The 16,025-nt window shown below is 51.9% G+C and overlaps 2 protein-coding genes and 1 non-coding gene across 3 annotated transcripts; all 3 read right to left on the bottom strand.

Moving 5' to 3' along the window:
* Positions 1-1,528: 1,528 nt before the first annotated feature.
* Positions 1,529-1,600, bottom strand: B0T23DRAFT_t176. The gene has a single exon. It is a non-coding gene; the product is annotated as a tRNA-Cys (tRNA).
* A 732-nt stretch (positions 1,601-2,332) lies between these two features.
* Positions 2,333-4,816, bottom strand: B0T23DRAFT_379876 (beta-tubulin). Its single transcript, XM_062837175.1, has 7 exons — positions 4,507-4,816; positions 4,245-4,268; positions 4,145-4,170; positions 4,035-4,076; positions 3,915-3,969; positions 3,051-3,841; positions 2,333-2,993 (listed from the first exon to the last, which is right to left on the bottom strand). Exons 1-7 carry the CDS (start codon positions 4,516-4,518, stop codon positions 2,600-2,602), a joined length of 1,344 nt encoding a protein of 447 aa, XP_062692982.1. The 5' UTR covers positions 4,519-4,816; the 3' UTR covers positions 2,333-2,599.
* A 1,476-nt stretch (positions 4,817-6,292) lies between these two features.
* On the bottom strand, positions 6,293-10,471 carry B0T23DRAFT_143902 (uncharacterized protein). The gene is made up of 2 exons (XM_062832411.1): positions 10,160-10,471; positions 6,293-9,867 (listed from the first exon to the last, which is right to left on the bottom strand). Exons 1-2 carry the CDS (start codon positions 10,175-10,177, stop codon positions 6,463-6,465), a joined length of 3,423 nt encoding a protein of 1,140 aa, XP_062692981.1. The 5' UTR covers positions 10,178-10,471; the 3' UTR covers positions 6,293-6,462.
* Positions 10,472-16,025: the final 5,554 nt, after the last annotated feature.

The raw sequence follows: 16,025 nt of genomic DNA, 5'->3' as shown, positions 1-16,025 counted from the left end.
GGAAGACGGATGTGGATCATGAACGTATCGAAGTGCCCATAGCTCGTAAAGCACAGTTGTTTGCGTGATGAAATGATGAAACCAGACAGGGAAACCATTACAGAAATCCCCCATCAGTTCGATTCCTTCGTCTGCATCTTTATCATGTAGTCAACGAGTTTGACTGGCTCCCCTCGCTATGAACGGTCTTCGAAGATCATCATCATGACCTCGACTCGGTGTCAGCGTGAATCATGACTTTACCTTCCCTTTAAACCCGATGTGACATTGGATAGTTATCCCTTGGAGGATTTCAAGAGACTATGATTGTCCCAATCTACAGCTTTCAGCAGCTTGGACATTGATAATCTAGTCAGGGGAGACTGGTTATGTGTTTATTTTCCGTAGGTAGACATAGTTATCAACTGTCAGCGATTCTCTCCAGGGTGTACTATAGTTGAAGGGAAATCAGAAGTGGATAGTTTTTGGCCACAATACAAGGAACAACACGACTGGTGTCGGTACTATCCTTATCATCCCACGGTCGGTCGCCTAGGCTAAGTTCAGAGGAGTAAGTCATCCCTTAAGCCTCATCTGGCCAGTAGGTACACTAGTGAACAATCAGTTGGGAGCAAGTGGTACGCATGTCATGGCATAATGGCTGTAGATTTGTCCATCCCATACAAGTCACTATGGCGTCGGTGTCATACCCTGCTTACGTAGAGGTAGGTATTGGTCATAACTTCACCTTAGGCCCGCAAATTGACTCCATTCCCAACATTGGAAAAGGGCCGTCAGGCATGCAGTGACATACGCCCGGCATGGAAACCAACAAGCTCACTGGCTAATCTTTCACTTGCTCGCTTCAGACGTTCACTGACTTGTTCTTTTTGAAGATCGGATGGAGATCCATACACTTAGGTATTACATGCTAGCAGGTCTGATGACTTGAACCTGCGAGATTCACGATAAGAGTAAAGAAACATAGTGATGTTCCCAACGGAAGGGAAAATGGAAGCAAAGAATGAAGAGAAAAAGTATAGGTATATGAAAGGAGAGGAGGTTAAGCCCGCTATTCTAAGCACTCACAGATTTTAGCCCGAATGCAAGAAGTCATCGAGTGTTCCTTTCTCTTGCATCCAGAGCGGACTTAAGTTATATGCCGCCTCGGGAGCAACTTCCATTCTGTGTGAACTCAAAACTTCACGCTGGGCTCTTCGATACTTCCTCCCAGTGGATCTATGAACATGAAGTTGTGGATAGGGACACTCCTGCCATCATTCCCATCACGGTACTGATACCCAGTCACTAGCATCGCTCCTTTTTCTTTCAAACTCCGTTTGTCAATAGTTATCATCAACATCTCCTATTTATATAGTCATCTTTTACTTGTCACCAAACACTCCTTTCAGTTTAATCATAAGTTATATTTGAATTTACGAGTTTCACCTTCCTCGAAAACAATGATCGTAGAAAGGCAAGGCCACAGAGGAGGAACAAAACAAGATGTATCTGAAAAAGGGGAAGAAAAAAAAAGGGAAAAAATTTGAGGACTGAACGCGATTTGAACGCGTGACCGTTCGGACTGCAGCCGAACGCTCTACCCCTGAGCTACCGGTCCTTAATTTACTAGTTGCTCAAATCCCTGCTACATAAAACAATGGTAATTGCTTCCATCCCCTTGAGGCAGGTCTTGCCTACTTTCGTGATCCGAGTTATCCATCCATTATTCGATTCTGATTCTATTCTCCTCGACATAAATTATGACTGTATACCCACCAAACACCATAACATCCCTCAATTTCCTGGCCATTCTACCTAATACAGCAGTCAGTTGAACTTTCACACCTAACTGCGCTTTCCACATCCTATCTGAAGTCAAGTGCTCAGAACTACTAGTACCTAGGCAGTTGGGTAAATGGAGAGTTTCCTTTATGGGCTTGTAAGACAGTTCACTTGGACTTGGTGTTTTGTCGTAGCCTTCGGTCTTGCAAAATACTCACTGCGCGAAGCTGGGGATCTCATCACCGACTCTGTTGACCATGTCGGGTTCACGCCACTCCTTGGTTACATGACTCAACGCACATGAAAAAGCGGGCGAACAATTGAGTATCTAAAAGTAACCGACTGCCTTTTGCCGCTGCCGCGTAACAGCTATCATGTCATGGATAATTATGATAATCCCCAATTTACGTAGATCTGGCGCATCTTTTGCAAGCTCACAAGCATACCGCACAACATGGACATAGTCCCCTAAACCTAAGGGCTCTTGAGACGTCTCACGCTCCCATGGTTACAGAGTGCGTAGAGAGAAAGCTTGGCCAGCAGTAGACACTTGGAATCTAAACAGACATTATCATCATCATGCAACATGCATGTACTGTCTGATGTATTAAGAGTATAGGGGTCAACAACTGAGTGTCTGACAGGTATATCTAGCAGTTTGATTTGATCATTCTTTTATTAAAACACTGTAACCCGCAACGAAGAACTCCTCCGCTTCAAGTCAAGAATGCGCATATGTGCGTAAAATCGACAAGCCCGGCGGTATTCCACCGAGCAGGGTATTGCCTTTGGCACTTTACGTGCGCAGAGGAGCCTGAATGTTGAGTGGAATGGTTTACTCCTCGCCCTCAAGGGGGGCCTCCTCCTCGTACTCCTCCTCCTCCTCGTCAACACCAGCATCCTGGTACTGCTGGTACTCGGAGACGAGATCGTTCATGTTGGACTCAGCCTCAGTGAACTCCATCTCGTCCATACCCTCACCAGTGTACCAATGCAAGAAAGCCTTGCGCCTGAACATGGCAGTGAACTGCTCGCCGATACGCTTGAAGAGCTCCTGGATGGCGGTGGAGTTACCGACGAAGGTGGAGGACATCTTGAGACCGCGTGGAGGGATGGAGCAGAGGGCAGTCTGGACGTTGTTGGGGATCCACTCGACGAAGTAGGAAGAGTTCTTGTTCTGAACGTTGCGCATCTGGTCCTCAACCTCCTTCATGGAGACCTTGCCACGGCTGTTTGATTCGTTAGTATTAGTGGTCAAAAGCAGCATTCCATGATCAGCAACTTACAAGATGGCAGAGCAGGTGAGGTAACGACCGTTGCGGAAGTCAGAAGCAGCCATCATGTTCTTGGGATCGAACATCTGCTGGGTCAACTCGGGCACGGAGACGGCACGGAAGTGGTGGGCGCCGCGGCTGGTAAGGGGAGCGAAGCCGACCATGAAGAAGTGGAGACGGGGGAAGGGAACCATGTTGACGGCGAGCTTGCGGAGATCGGAGTTGAGCTGGCCGGGGAAACGGAGGGAGACGGTGACACCGGACATGACGGCGGAGACGAGGTGGTTAAGATCGCCGTAAGAGGGGTTGGAGAGCTTAAGGGTCCTCATGCAAATGTCGTAAAGAGCCTCGTTGTCAATGCAGAAGGTCTCGTCGGAGTTCTCAACGAGCTGATGGACGGAGAGGGTGGCGTTGTAGGGCTCGACAACGGTATCGGAGACCTTGGGGGAGGGCACGACGGAGAAGGTAGCCATCATGCGGTCGGGGAACTCCTCACGAATCTTGGAGATAAGGAGGGTACCCATACCGGCACCGGTACCACCACCGAGGGAGTGGGTGATCTGGAAACCCTGGAGGCAGTCGCAGCCCTCAGCCTCGCGACGGACGACATCGAGAACCTGGTCAACAAGCTCAGCACCCTCAGTGTAGTGACCCTTGGCCCAGTTGTTGCCAGCACCGGACTGGCCGAAGACGAAGTTGTCGGGGCGGAAGAGCTGGCCGAAGGGACCGGCGCGGACGGCGTCCATGGTACCGGGCTCGAGATCGACGAGGACGGCACGAGGGACATACTTGTTACCGGAAGCCTTTCAAGCGCGAAGCTAGTTAACGAGCGAATTCTCTATGAGGGGGAGATCGTCGAGACTGGTTGTTGCTCACCTCGTTGAAGTAGACGTTCATGCGCTCGAGCTGGAGCTCAGAGGTGCCATTGTACCTGTAGTGGGCGGTGAGCTTTCGAGGCCATCACCAGATATGGTTATTGGGCTCGAGGTTACGTACACACCGGAGGCGTCGAGGCCGTGCTCGCCGGAGATAGTCTGCCTGTTTGTTCTGTCAGCGTCGGGTTCCGTCGCTCAAAAGTGCAGTTGTTCGCGATGATGACGACGTACCAGAAAGCAGCACCGATTTGGTTACCCTGATCGTGGCTGTTGTGTTAGTCCTGCTGTTGTCGTGGGATCGCGATGGGGGTGGAAGCCATCATCGACTTACGCATTGGCCGGTCTGGAGATGAACCTATAGCACGTGAAGAAATCGTGTCAGCGTCGATATCCATAATATTCGCGAGAGATGGCAGTCCGCGATGGCGAGAAAGCGAGCAGGATCATGATGAATCGGGCAGCAGTAGGCAGAGGCACAGAAGGAGACGAGGCAGTTTGGTGGGGTAGAGCAATCAGGGGTCTTGGGAGGGAAAGAGAGAAAAAAAGGATTGCTCTGCGTGCCGCGGCGCAGTAGTCACCAAAGGGAGACTTACAATTTCACGCATCTTGACGGTTTGGTGATGACGAACACGGGTCTATGTGGAGGTTGAAGGCAGAAAGATGGAAGAGCAAAAAGATGGGAGTGGTGATAAAGCCGACGCGGATAGACGAAGACGACGGAGGTCGGTGAAAGTGGAGAGGATTGATGTCTGGCCTAGGGGAGACTGGGAGTCTTGGGAGTGGAAAGGGAGATTTGTTGATTTTTGGTGCAAGAAATGAGCGGGCCACAGCCGGCCAGCACCAGCTTCTCGTTCACCGCCGCCGCCGCTCGCCGGGCTGCTGCTGGGTTGCCGCTTGCAAAGTGGGGACATCAGGCACTGTCGAACTTTTGGAAGGGTGGAAGGCCTGTCGACTCGGTTTGGGTGGTCCCTGCACTCTTGATTCCTCACGCGTTGACCTTCGCCAAACACAACCCCCCGGGCCCCCCCAGCTGTCTCTCGGGGCCAGCGCGACGCGCTAGTCTGCTTCTGGTTGGCTGGCAGAGTTGGCAGGCAAAACCAGCCGGGCGGCGGGTCCCACATGCTCCTGCCAATGTGGGGTAAGTCGCCAGCTCGAGACCGCTGTCGAACTGTCACAACCTCCAATTGGATTTGGCTGTTGGTTTTGGGCACGACTCACTGGCCCGGCCAGACTTGGGAGATCAGGGACGGCATCGCGACTCGTACCATAGGGGGCTACATTCACGTCCATTGTTGAAGCCGACCTGCACACTACCAAGCTGGATATCAGGGAGAAATAGACACATAGATGGAAACTCCTCAATTCGACGCGGCATTATACACTAGTATCGCTGATGCCATCCATAACATACAAACCAAGGGAAGCAAGCTACCCCTCCATCTCCACGCTTCCAGCTTCGCAGCTCATGGTAGTGTACGGGGTATTGTATGGGCCTGCTGATTGGCAATTTGGGGTAGTAGTGTACCTTGATTGCCAACTGCCCGCAGAAGGGAAGGATGAGCCCGCTCTCCTGAACCTTGTCGCATATCATTTATCGAACAAAACACCGGAAGTTGGGATTGGGGAAAAAAAGGAGATCTCATTCACCCAAATAACGAAAGGATCGCTCGTTACTTGTACCTTACATTGAGCAGTACACTAGAAGTATGTAGGTCCACTGCATTGCAGCAGCCATGCAACATCTCGCTGTCGCCTATGATGGCAGGGATGATGACCTTCATTTCCCCATCTTCTTGTCAGTCAGGTGTACATGTAAACAAAGTTGAGGGGACAGAGACAACAGAAGGATGGAGCTGGACAAGCACGGAATGCTCCCCAACATATACGGAATCAGTAAGTGAAAGTTGTAGATAGACATTGACATATTAATTTAACTAGAAGAATGATCAACCCGTTCATGAGGCTATTTCATGACTTGATCATTGTTGTTGATGGCTTTTCTTTGCCATGCTGTGCGTAGGGTATGCTTCCGCTTGCTCAACCCCCGTGCGTTCGGTTTTGTGTGTTTTCCCTCCCTCCATTCCCCATTCCACAACCTAACCCAGAAGCAATGCAAATGGTATAAGGAAGTGCTGCTGATGCTCAAGGAAGATCCCGCCATGCAAGAAAACAAGAACGATGAATATGCCGCACGCCCTGCTATGCCATGACCATTATGTCCCCATACATTTTCCTGCTTTTCCCTCTCTCCTCCATTACAGTAGAGCAGTGCGACCCGCCTTGCTGTCGCATCCCCTCATGTCTCGCTTTAATCGGTCGAAACCCCTCCTCCAGTATATCTTCGTATCCGATGGCCTCAGTCTAATATAGCAGGAAGACCCTAACCACTCATATTCTCGATCCAGCCCACTTCAAGAGCCGGTTCAAACATAAGAGGATGATGTTCCGTCATAGTCGAGGGGTTCGTGGCGAAATATATTATTTATACATATACAGTGAGTTTTCAATCCCGTTGGGCGTCGGGCGTGCCGTCGTTTTCGTATCCTCCACTAGCTAACGGTCATCATATGCAACCGTGGAGAATCAACTGATGATTTCCTCCTTAGGACCGAATTCGTACTATGGCTCTTGGGTAACCGCCGCTGCGGACTCTGTGGGCTTGCAGAGGGGTCCGTGAAGACTCGAGTGAACGCCGGGCTGCCGTCAAGGTTATGACGAGGTTTCGGTGGCTCAACCCGGGGAGTACTGATGGGAGTTTGCGTAAGCAATTCTGCCCGCCGAACAGTTTCCGCGAGGGAATCCCGAAGCTGGCCCGCTCGCTTAACCAACTCGTGAAGGCTGTTTGTGTCGAAAAACAGCTTCGAACTTGAAGGCTTAACTGGGGCCACGTGCTTAACAGCGTCCGCCGTTGAACGTTGCTGTTGCATGGCTTCAATAACTGTCGCGATCATTGCCGATTTTTCGGTGGGACTTGTCGATCGCTCGGGGGTATGCGGTCGCGTCGCCTTTGGGCTTCCCTCCGTAAGCGGCCAACCTCCACCAAAGATGTCATCGTCGGGAGAGAAGACTGATCGTCGCCGTGCCGTTTGTCGCTCACGTATCACCGTGGTTTTTCCCATGGGAGGCGGTATGGCCTCAAACGGATCGATTTGTTGGTCAAGGATCGAGCCGTCAAAGCCTTCTTCCAGGTAACGCTCATCGATGCTTGAGATGTTTGATTCCGTCGACTGTGAGCTGGCGTCGGCGTCGGCGTCGTCTTCGTCCTCCTCATCTGGCGAAGCAAGCTCAATGACGTTCTCAGCTTCCTCCCACTTCGATGCTGCTGGGCCATTCATAATATCAAGCTCCTTTCCATGACGGCAAAGCCGCTTGAGGTCATTGACCAACAAAGAAAGTTCGCGAATTTGTCCCGAATGTGCTTTAACAGAAGGCTGGCTCGCTTGGATGGAAGCAGGGACAACCATCGAGAAGCTCGTGGCCGAGTCCTTGCAGCCGGTTGCACTCACAGGCACCTCGTCAAAATCAAAGTCGTCGTCCCAGTCCTCGCTGACGGTTTTGGAACTCAGCCCCCACGTGCCGAACTTGGGAGTAGGCTTTGAGCCTTCAGCAAGATCAGGAACGACGGGGACACTTTGGCTCCGTATGTGGACTGCGCTGGGTCCTTTCCGAATCACAGAGCGGCCTCCCCTCAAGTCCAGCTCGTGCTTTCCGTGCACCGTCTTGGGACGCAATGATAGGCCATCGTGGTCGAATTTGTCAACCGATGGTTGTTCACACCAGTCGAAGATGTTACTCCGCGATCGGTCGTCGAGTGCATCGTGGCCAAGGTCTGCATCGTTTTGCTCGCACAGGCCTGCTAGCGCTTGTCGTATCGCGGGACTGACGTGACTTGAATTTGTCGTAGACGGCGGTGAAAGATGGTTACTAAAGGTCTCATCATCGTCTCGCGCCCAGTCGTCGTCATCATCATCATCGAGCGACAAGCGACCAAAGTCATGTTCGCCCAAAGTGAGGGTTGGTGTAGGATCAAGCTCATAGCTATTTTGGTCGCTTCCATTGTGAGCGATCTTGGCTGTGTCCGACATAAACGCGGCGCGCAAGGTTGGCGGAAGACTTTCGTCCTCTTCCATGATCCTGGTAGCACCATCCCACGACTGCCCGAGAATTTCTTGGATAGACAACCTCTTGTCTTTGCTGTTACCAGCGGTGCCCGGTGGCGACTCGTCAAACATGGACTCTAGTGGCGTTTCAACCGTCCTCAGCCGACTGGAGGAGGCACCGGTGCGGAACGAATCATACAAGCCGTCGCTTCGAAGGTCTGTGTCATCGTCATCGCCCGACAAACCATCCCGACCGTCGATCGATTCTGGGCCAGCTAATGTGGACGCTTGTTCGCCAGAGCCGCCCGATCGACTGTTTGGTTGCACCGCAAGGCCCTGTGTGGCCGACATGTCGTTGATTGGGTCTTGACATGGACTTGGAGAAGCTAATGAGGGGATAGAGCCGGGTTGATCCACTCGTGTAACGTCGACGTCGAGGCTTGGAATGCGGGACATGGGAACAAGCGGGGCTGAAGTGTTTCTTTTGTGAGAAATAACTAGACGAAGGCCCGGCCTCAAGCCTGTTTCAAGATGTTTTGGTGTTGTTTGAGTTGGTGGAGAAATTCCATCCCAAGTCGGTCTGGCCTTGGGCTGATCTGCACGATTGGGTGCAGGAAGCAGAAAATCGTCCAACGGTTCCGGTCCTGCAGCATGTCTACCGCAGCCCTCGGCATCGCTTGTAGTGCCTCGTCTTGGACGTCGGGCGTTTGTACTCTTCAGGACCCTTGTCTCGGGTGAATCGAGAGTTCGAAACGACAGCGACCTTCTCAACTGCCTAGTTGGAGAAGCAAGTGGTGCACTGTCGAGGCCTTCCAAACGTCCTCCTCGGGTTTCCGGTCGAGATTGCCGTGGTTTCATTTCAGGAGTTGGGCAAGCCGCTATGTAATCTGGCTTGGTTAGGTAGGGCCTGGGTGCATTGTCTGTGTGTACTTGCACACGCTTGGAAGGCAGCAAAAGGTTATCAAGGCTACTTTCGCTCAACCGCGCACCACTTCTCCGGCCGGATGACCTGAGTATCCGAGCATGGAAGAACGATGTCCATCGCCCGCGACCCTTGGCAACGCCCGCATCCGCCTGTGGGTTCGTCGTACGATGAGGAAGCTCCGGCTCTTCTTCTAGCGAGAACTTGGGATCCACCGGTGTTGGACAGAAGGTGCCCTGAAGCTGCTGGAGTGTCATGGACCGTTGGTGGCTGGTGGCTGGTCGTCGCAACGTTGGTAATTGTGGCCTCGATCCTCGTTTTTGCTTTGTCTCCGAGTTTCCTCCTTGCCCAGTTGTTATCCTCTTGACCAGCTTGTTTGGTGCCGCTTGTGGCCCCGACGCAGTGGTGTTGTTGGACCTCAACATGGGCGCTTCGGAGCCGTTGTTGGAGAAATTGATCGAAAGCGAGTCTGGACCCATGCTTGACCTTGGACTACTTTCATGCTGAGATAGAGGACGTATGGACAAGCGCTTCAACCACGACTCCCTCGACGAACTCGAATCCCGCACACTATTGCTCGTGGACCGCTCGCTATGGCTCCGTATGAATGACTGCCTTCGGTTCCCTCTCGAAGGTGGTGGGGGTAAACTGCCGGGGCGCTGGCCGGTCGAATTTGTGGGATGTGACGTAAGGGGTCCCGGAACTACATCAAGTGGTGGTTCGAAGGAGCTGTACGGGAAGTATTCTGATTGTGGAGAGGTGAGAAGGATACCGCTAGTGCCGGGTCGAGGAGATGCCATGGGCATTCGAAATAGATCGTAGTCCCGGGCCATCTTTCTTTTGGGTATGGGCTGAGGGTAGTCGAGGTCGGGAGGCTGGCCAAATACTAGACCAGTAGTGGCGGCCGCAACAACGGTGCCGGTTCCCACAAGCTGCACGCAAGCATTGAAGTTAGCATCGGGGATCCTGCAACGAAAACCGGCTACGTGCAGGCGGGAAATGGCAGAGGGAAAGGACGCCGCGATAAGTCCAGAAGGGGGATCGTGTGTGTTCCAGTGGGTTTTGTTTGCGCAGTGGGGATGCCGAGATGTGCAGAAAAAGTAGGTAGTATCTATCGGTGGTGTTGATGGTGGGTGAAGGTGATGATTATGATGACGATGATGATGTTGTTGTCGTTGGTGGTGCTGGAGTATGTCGACCTTGAATTTCTTTTTGTCCACTTACACTCGGCACGGCCTGCATCTTGGCCGGACGGGGGGGACAGCTATGTCAACGACTGACCGCCGGGAAACGAAGAGGGAGCAAGGGAAAAGTCGTGGTTCGCAAAAGATGGCGGTTTGCATCGTCAGGACATTACTGCTTTGGGCGGGTGTTGTTGGTGTGTGGTGCGGTAAGGAGACAACAGGCGGCGGAGGAATGTGGACAATACAGGCGCGTTCTTGCGGTCGAAGCCCCTTTCCCCTTTGGTCCCTTCACCGAGTTTGCACCTTTGGTCGATGGATCGCAGTCGCCCCGGGCAACCGTAGTCACAGTCGGAATCGCAAGCGCAAGCGCAACAGGTTGTAAATCGCAATGGTCGTCGTTGTGTATTATCGAGTGTAGTCGCCCGTTGTGGTCGCAAATGGGATGGCAGGTGGCCGTGGGTTGACAGCCGCCTAACTGCTGCAGGGCGGCAGGGTACCTCCAGGACGCTGCAAAAATGGTGGGCACCAAAGTCCACCGCGGTAAGGGATCGATAGGGTCCTTCAAACAGGCCCGAACACGCAAGGCACGAACCGGTTCGGCTTGCAATTGCAATTGCAGTTGCAGTCGGCAAGCGACAGTGATGAGATGATTGACGACAGAATTGGGCAGTTTGGAATTTTCATCCAGTCCGTGGAAAGGTCTGCTCGCTCCCTGCTGAACGGAATGAATTCGCTGCTGGGTCTCCGGACTCGTGCTGGGCCGGCGGTAGGTGGCCTGTCCTGGGGCCCCTTTGGGGGACTTGGCCGCTTTTGGGTGGTGGAGGTGAACGAGACAGCTTGAACCTGAACCTGCAAGCCGGAGCTGGGGACCGCTGACGAGTGAGTGACCAGAACCTGGGGCCACTCTATGCACAACCGAATCCGTACCTGCGAGGGACGAAGGGATCCGACTCTCCCTTTGCTGTATGTAGTGTGTACAGACTCCAGACTGCCGACACGGCTGTGGCGGACACTGGGGTGGAAACAGAGACACCGCTGTTGTTGTTGTTCGGTTCGATAGGCGAGGGGATCGCTGCCAAACAGATTCGAGCAAGTGTCGCTGGCGTGGGTAGCTTGCTCAACCCTCAATGGCGACCTCGTTCGATTCAAAGATGATCTATCTGAATAATGAATGGACGTCAAGGCCTGAACAGAGGCCCGCGGTAACCTAGGTTGAAGGGTCCAAGTGAGAGAAAGTCTGGCGTGTACAGCACGCTGTCGCAAGTAGGTAGGCTCGAGGGTCCAGGTAGGTGTAGTTACCTCTGGTGTCTACCACCACACTGAAAAAACGAGGGGAAAGAGACAAACAATGTGTTAGACAAGACAATGGTGGAGGAGCCTCTCAAAAGCCACCACCACACCACCACATTCAACACAGAGACAGACTGACCACAGCGTCACCAATGAGTGAATGGAAGGGTTAGACCTCTGGAACGGGAGTACGGCAGGCGCCTTGTGTGGTGGAAAGGAAGGTAAGGGAGAGGTTGTTGTGTGGTGGGTGTGTGGTTGAACTGAATCAATGGAATCAAGCTCGAGACATGCAAAATCAACAAGGTCAATGCAGGTCACCTCACGCAGGTCCTCCTCTGCTCTTCCGTCCCCCCCAAAAGGCGAGAAAAGGTCGCGCACCTCCCGTCCGTCCTGAGGTTGTCGCCCGTGTCGCCCGTCTCGGCTTGCAGCCGTGCGATGGCTGCGACTGGACGTCCTTCCAACTACTACCACCTTTCAAGGGGCCCTGGACCGTGACGGCCGGCCGCCCACTGGGACCTGCCTCGGTGCTGAAATCCATGGCACCCGACCTCTGCGAGGGGTGGGTCCACTGGCAAGGGAATCGACTGGGTCAGGTCCTTGCTGGACGAAGCTCGACAGAAGAGGGACTCAAGTGGAAGTTTGGTGCCGGGTCAGGGAAGCCGTTCGGATTGGCGCGATTTGCTCTCATGCCTGTCTGTACCCCGGCTGTCAGCTACTCGCTTGCTTCCACCTGTGGACACGGCGGGCTACGGGGAGCGCGCGGTGCGTGCCTGCGCTCGTGCCAGCGGTACCTAGAGGTACGTATCCCGGCATGGATGTAGCACACGGCGGGTGCGCGCGAACACTGGAGAGAAGGAACTGAAGGAAGAATGAAAATGGAGCAACGAAAGGAAGACATGGCCACGCTTTCCAAAGTGGAGCATTTTGACTTGGCCATGCCTCTTCTTCTTGTTCTTCTTCTCCAATCTCACCGGCCGTTGACGTTGTTTTTGCTTGTTTTTGAAACCAGACTTTGAGATGCAGTGCACGCCGGCTGCATCCCCAATCCCATATCCACTCGCCAATTTTACCAATCGACCCAAGCCCTCCACAAACGCGAAACAAGAGCATGCAGAATTGCAGATGCCAATTCATCCCTAGCTTCTTGTGAGAAGATGATGCACGTCATGGATTCCACCGAGTACGAGCTTTGTGCCGTGTATCGTGGTATCCTCGTGCCATCATCTGCTCCTGCCATATTGTGATGGGTATCCGCTCTGAGCCATCTCTCGATGCTTCTTTTTTTCTTCCCCTGGTACCTATGTACCGACCCAGAGCGAGACAATGTTTGAGAGACTATCTTTACAATTGGTGCCCGCTGATTCCGGTCTTCTTCTGTCTCCAACGGTACAGTAGGTTGACTGCGTCGTTTGGGGTTTTGCTTTTGCGATCCATCTACCTACACACAATTATCTGACCGTGGATCCGATGAAACAATGTTGTACCCCTTGCCTCTTGACTCTGAACGTCCAACATCTTTCGGTTCATTCTTTGATACCATCAACAACGATGACAACACAGATGGCGTCCAAAAATGATGCATTGAAACCCGCATGCGATGTGTGCCTCGGAAGCTACAGCTCACACCACGCAACATCCTCGACCCCTGGTTTCTGGGAGGAGCTCTTGATGCACACCAAAACTGAAGCCTGCCTGCCTTTCCGTGAAACAAGGATCTTCCTCTCTCTCTCTCATTGAATTTCATTGCGGAGTTGAACCTTGCAGCAGGCCACGCCGGCCAGCAGGCCACGACCACGTCCAACATGACTACTCGCTCGACACATCCACTCGATAACAGCCCGCCCTCTATCCTCAGTGCTTCGCTCAAAGCACTCATCCACGGTATTCAATGTTATATCCAAAGAGTAGCCAGTTCACAAGTCATCCGATTCCCTATGCCAGGACCATCTTATTAACTACAAACTTCTTCCCTCTGTCCATCAACTTGCTGTCTGGCCATCACCAGACACCACTGGTCACCACCTGGTTCGCCTTTATGTAGAAACGTTTCTTGTGTGATTTTATCTCTTCTCCTTCACGAATTACCTATTTCATGATTTAGTTCACCACATACGCCGGAAGAGGTTAGCTACTTCGATACAGAGAGAGAAACCGGGAATATTGACATGTCGAGTCCTGGAGTCTCTATGCCACAGCCCTTGCCCCAGAGATGCGTGGGGGAGGAAAGGATCTGGTACGGGGTATATCTGGCCCCGAAGCTCACAACTGATAACTGGCTTACCAAGGCATGTAGGCGATCCCTATACCGCAACGGATTATTTGTTGCAAGCCGTGTCAGAGCTGTTAGCCGGCCAGCTAGCAAGCTAGCAACCCCCTCAGAATACACCTCAGTAATCGACTACACAACACTGTGTTCATCTATGCCTGCCTATAACAAGAAAACTATCAATACTCGATCAGGATCGGGAGACTTCCAGTTGCGGGTGGCCGGGTTTGGTTGCGTCCAACTCTGATACTAGCTCATTTCTCGCTACCCAATTATATTTTATGCCGTCGTCGTCATCGTTGTTGCCATTGTTATTGTCATTGTCCCAAAGCGCATCAAATACCGGGGGCCCAATGTCGTGAACAGATCTGGCGAAACGTGGCTTTCCCACGCAAGCTGAGCGATGGATGAGACTGTGGCGGTTATCAATCCCTTGGAAGACAGTTGTCCACGTCGAACATCCTTTTCATTTTCAATCAAATCGATAGAACTTGGCAGCAACAAGGCTGAAAAAGCATGGCTGCCATGCTATAAAAAGAATGTGGGTGACAAGGGTTGCGAATGGAATAGATAGTGAGTGGTGGATGGTGACTAGTGAGTGGGTGGTATTAACGCGGGACGTCTGCTTGGTGATGTTTGGTTGTTCATGGTTCGGAATCCTTCACCTCTTTGGAGGTTGAAGTTCAAACTCCCCCACAAATCTTCAATAATCATCTCTTTCTCTTTGCGCGCGAAGCCGATGAGGGAAATGTGATTGATCACTACCAATGAGCGAGCTTTCTATTATAAACGAAAAGCCGCTCAGTTTCCCTTTCCCGCGGCAGCGTTACAGATGGATGGTTCTTAGACGCCCATTGAAGGCGCAAGTATCCGTACAAACACGTACATATCAATTGCTGGAAATGTTTTGGTCACTACGATAATTCCCGTCCGTCCAATTACTCATTTCCCTCTCATTCACACAAAGAACCCATCAAACACACGTCGGTCCCTTGAGGCTCTAGCAGATATATGACTTTGCAAATAGACCTACCTGGGTGAGCCAGAACATGCATACATACACCCAGAGTATCCCGGTGAAGCGGCGACCTACACTGTCCACACATCGCACAACATATCCGCGGGCTTCAATACCCTAACACGAGCGCCCTCTTAAAAACTATCGCTGAGATCGTTTCAACTGCTTCTGTTCTCTGAACCCACATGTTTGATGGGATACACAAAAGAACATCATCATTCGATGTATCTTGCGGCGGGCGATAGCGCGTAGGCAGTGTATGCAGATCATCAAGGACACAAGCAATTGCTGTGTTTCCACGACACAGCATTGTTGTGCAGGCTAGTATGTAGATGGGTTGATCGCCACTAGAGGATATAGAAGTTTGATATTATGAAGCATCCATCGTTCACCTTGTCGCCTTTCTACAGGAGGTACGAAACGAAGATCAATACCCCCATTTACTACTGGTATGAACCTCGGCCACTGCATTATCTTTCCCTTCTCTGCTCGACTTCACATCCCGCCAGCCATTTGTGTCAGCCACAGTCTCGTAACGATCTAGCGAGACACTGGGGAGAAACAGGCGGCGAACGATCCCTTGAGTATTTCTCTCCACAAGACTCAGTTGCGCCGCCTCTGCCCTAATCGTGGGCCGTTCCGTTGTCCGAGACACACGAAAGTTGGAATAGACAGCTGTTGGCAACATGCATCTACCTGATTCTGATTCTGACTCTGCTCCGAAACATACATACATACGGCGGCGCCCGTGGCGGGCAGAGAGATAGGTAGGAGATAGGCAGGTCCAAGGGCGAAAATGAAATCTTGTTCATTGAAACTGCGCAAAGGTTTGTGAAGTTAAACCACAGCACAGACATCCAATAACGATTTAACCTTGGTAAGACCCGAAAAAAAAAAAAAAAAAAAAAAAAAAAAAAGAGCACCGCTCGATGGTGCTATCGCCAGGGTAGGTAGTGTAGTAGTGGGGATTGGGAATGTCCGCTGGTGACTATCACACACATTGTAACCGCATTTTACGCGCGGTTTGTTTTATATTTTGGTTGTCGGCAAGGGGTGGTAATCGCTTGCTTATTACCTACTCGCTTCGCCAACAAATTATCACCGTAACGGGACAGGGCAGGTTGGGGTAGGGTAGAGCTTACCTAGAGGTAGGGATTAGCTCGGCGGTAGCTGGTACACACAGCTGGCAGGCTGAATCAGACGATGAGTGATGCTGGTCGCCGTCGGTAATTTGTCTTGGAAAATTCGCCCGAGTTGATTTGAATATTGTCTGGAGTTCTACTATTAGGTGAGGGAGACAGACAAAGAAAACTGAACGAATAGAGAATAAAA

The sequence above is a fragment of the Neurospora hispaniola genome (genome assembly GCF_033458365.1).
Source record: "Neurospora hispaniola strain FGSC 10403 chromosome Unknown B0T23scaffold_4, whole genome shotgun sequence".
Taxonomy (NCBI): domain Eukaryota; kingdom Fungi; phylum Ascomycota; class Sordariomycetes; order Sordariales; family Sordariaceae; genus Neurospora; species Neurospora hispaniola.
The sequence above is the reverse complement of the archived record's forward strand: the minus strand, read 5'-3'. Positions and strand labels throughout refer to the sequence as shown.

What these genes read in the sequence shown, in the direction of transcription:
- B0T23DRAFT_379876 (XM_062837175.1), bottom strand. An exon ending in ATCTCCAGACCGGCCAATGC is followed by an intron (nt 4,171 to 4,244) that starts GTAAGTCGATGA and finishes AGCCACGATCAG; the next exon opens with GGTAACCAAATCGGTGCTGC. An exon ending in CAAATCGGTGCTGCTTTCTG is followed by an intron (nt 4,077 to 4,144) that starts GTACGTCGTCAT and finishes CAGAACAAACAG; the next exon opens with GCAGACTATCTCCGGCGAGC.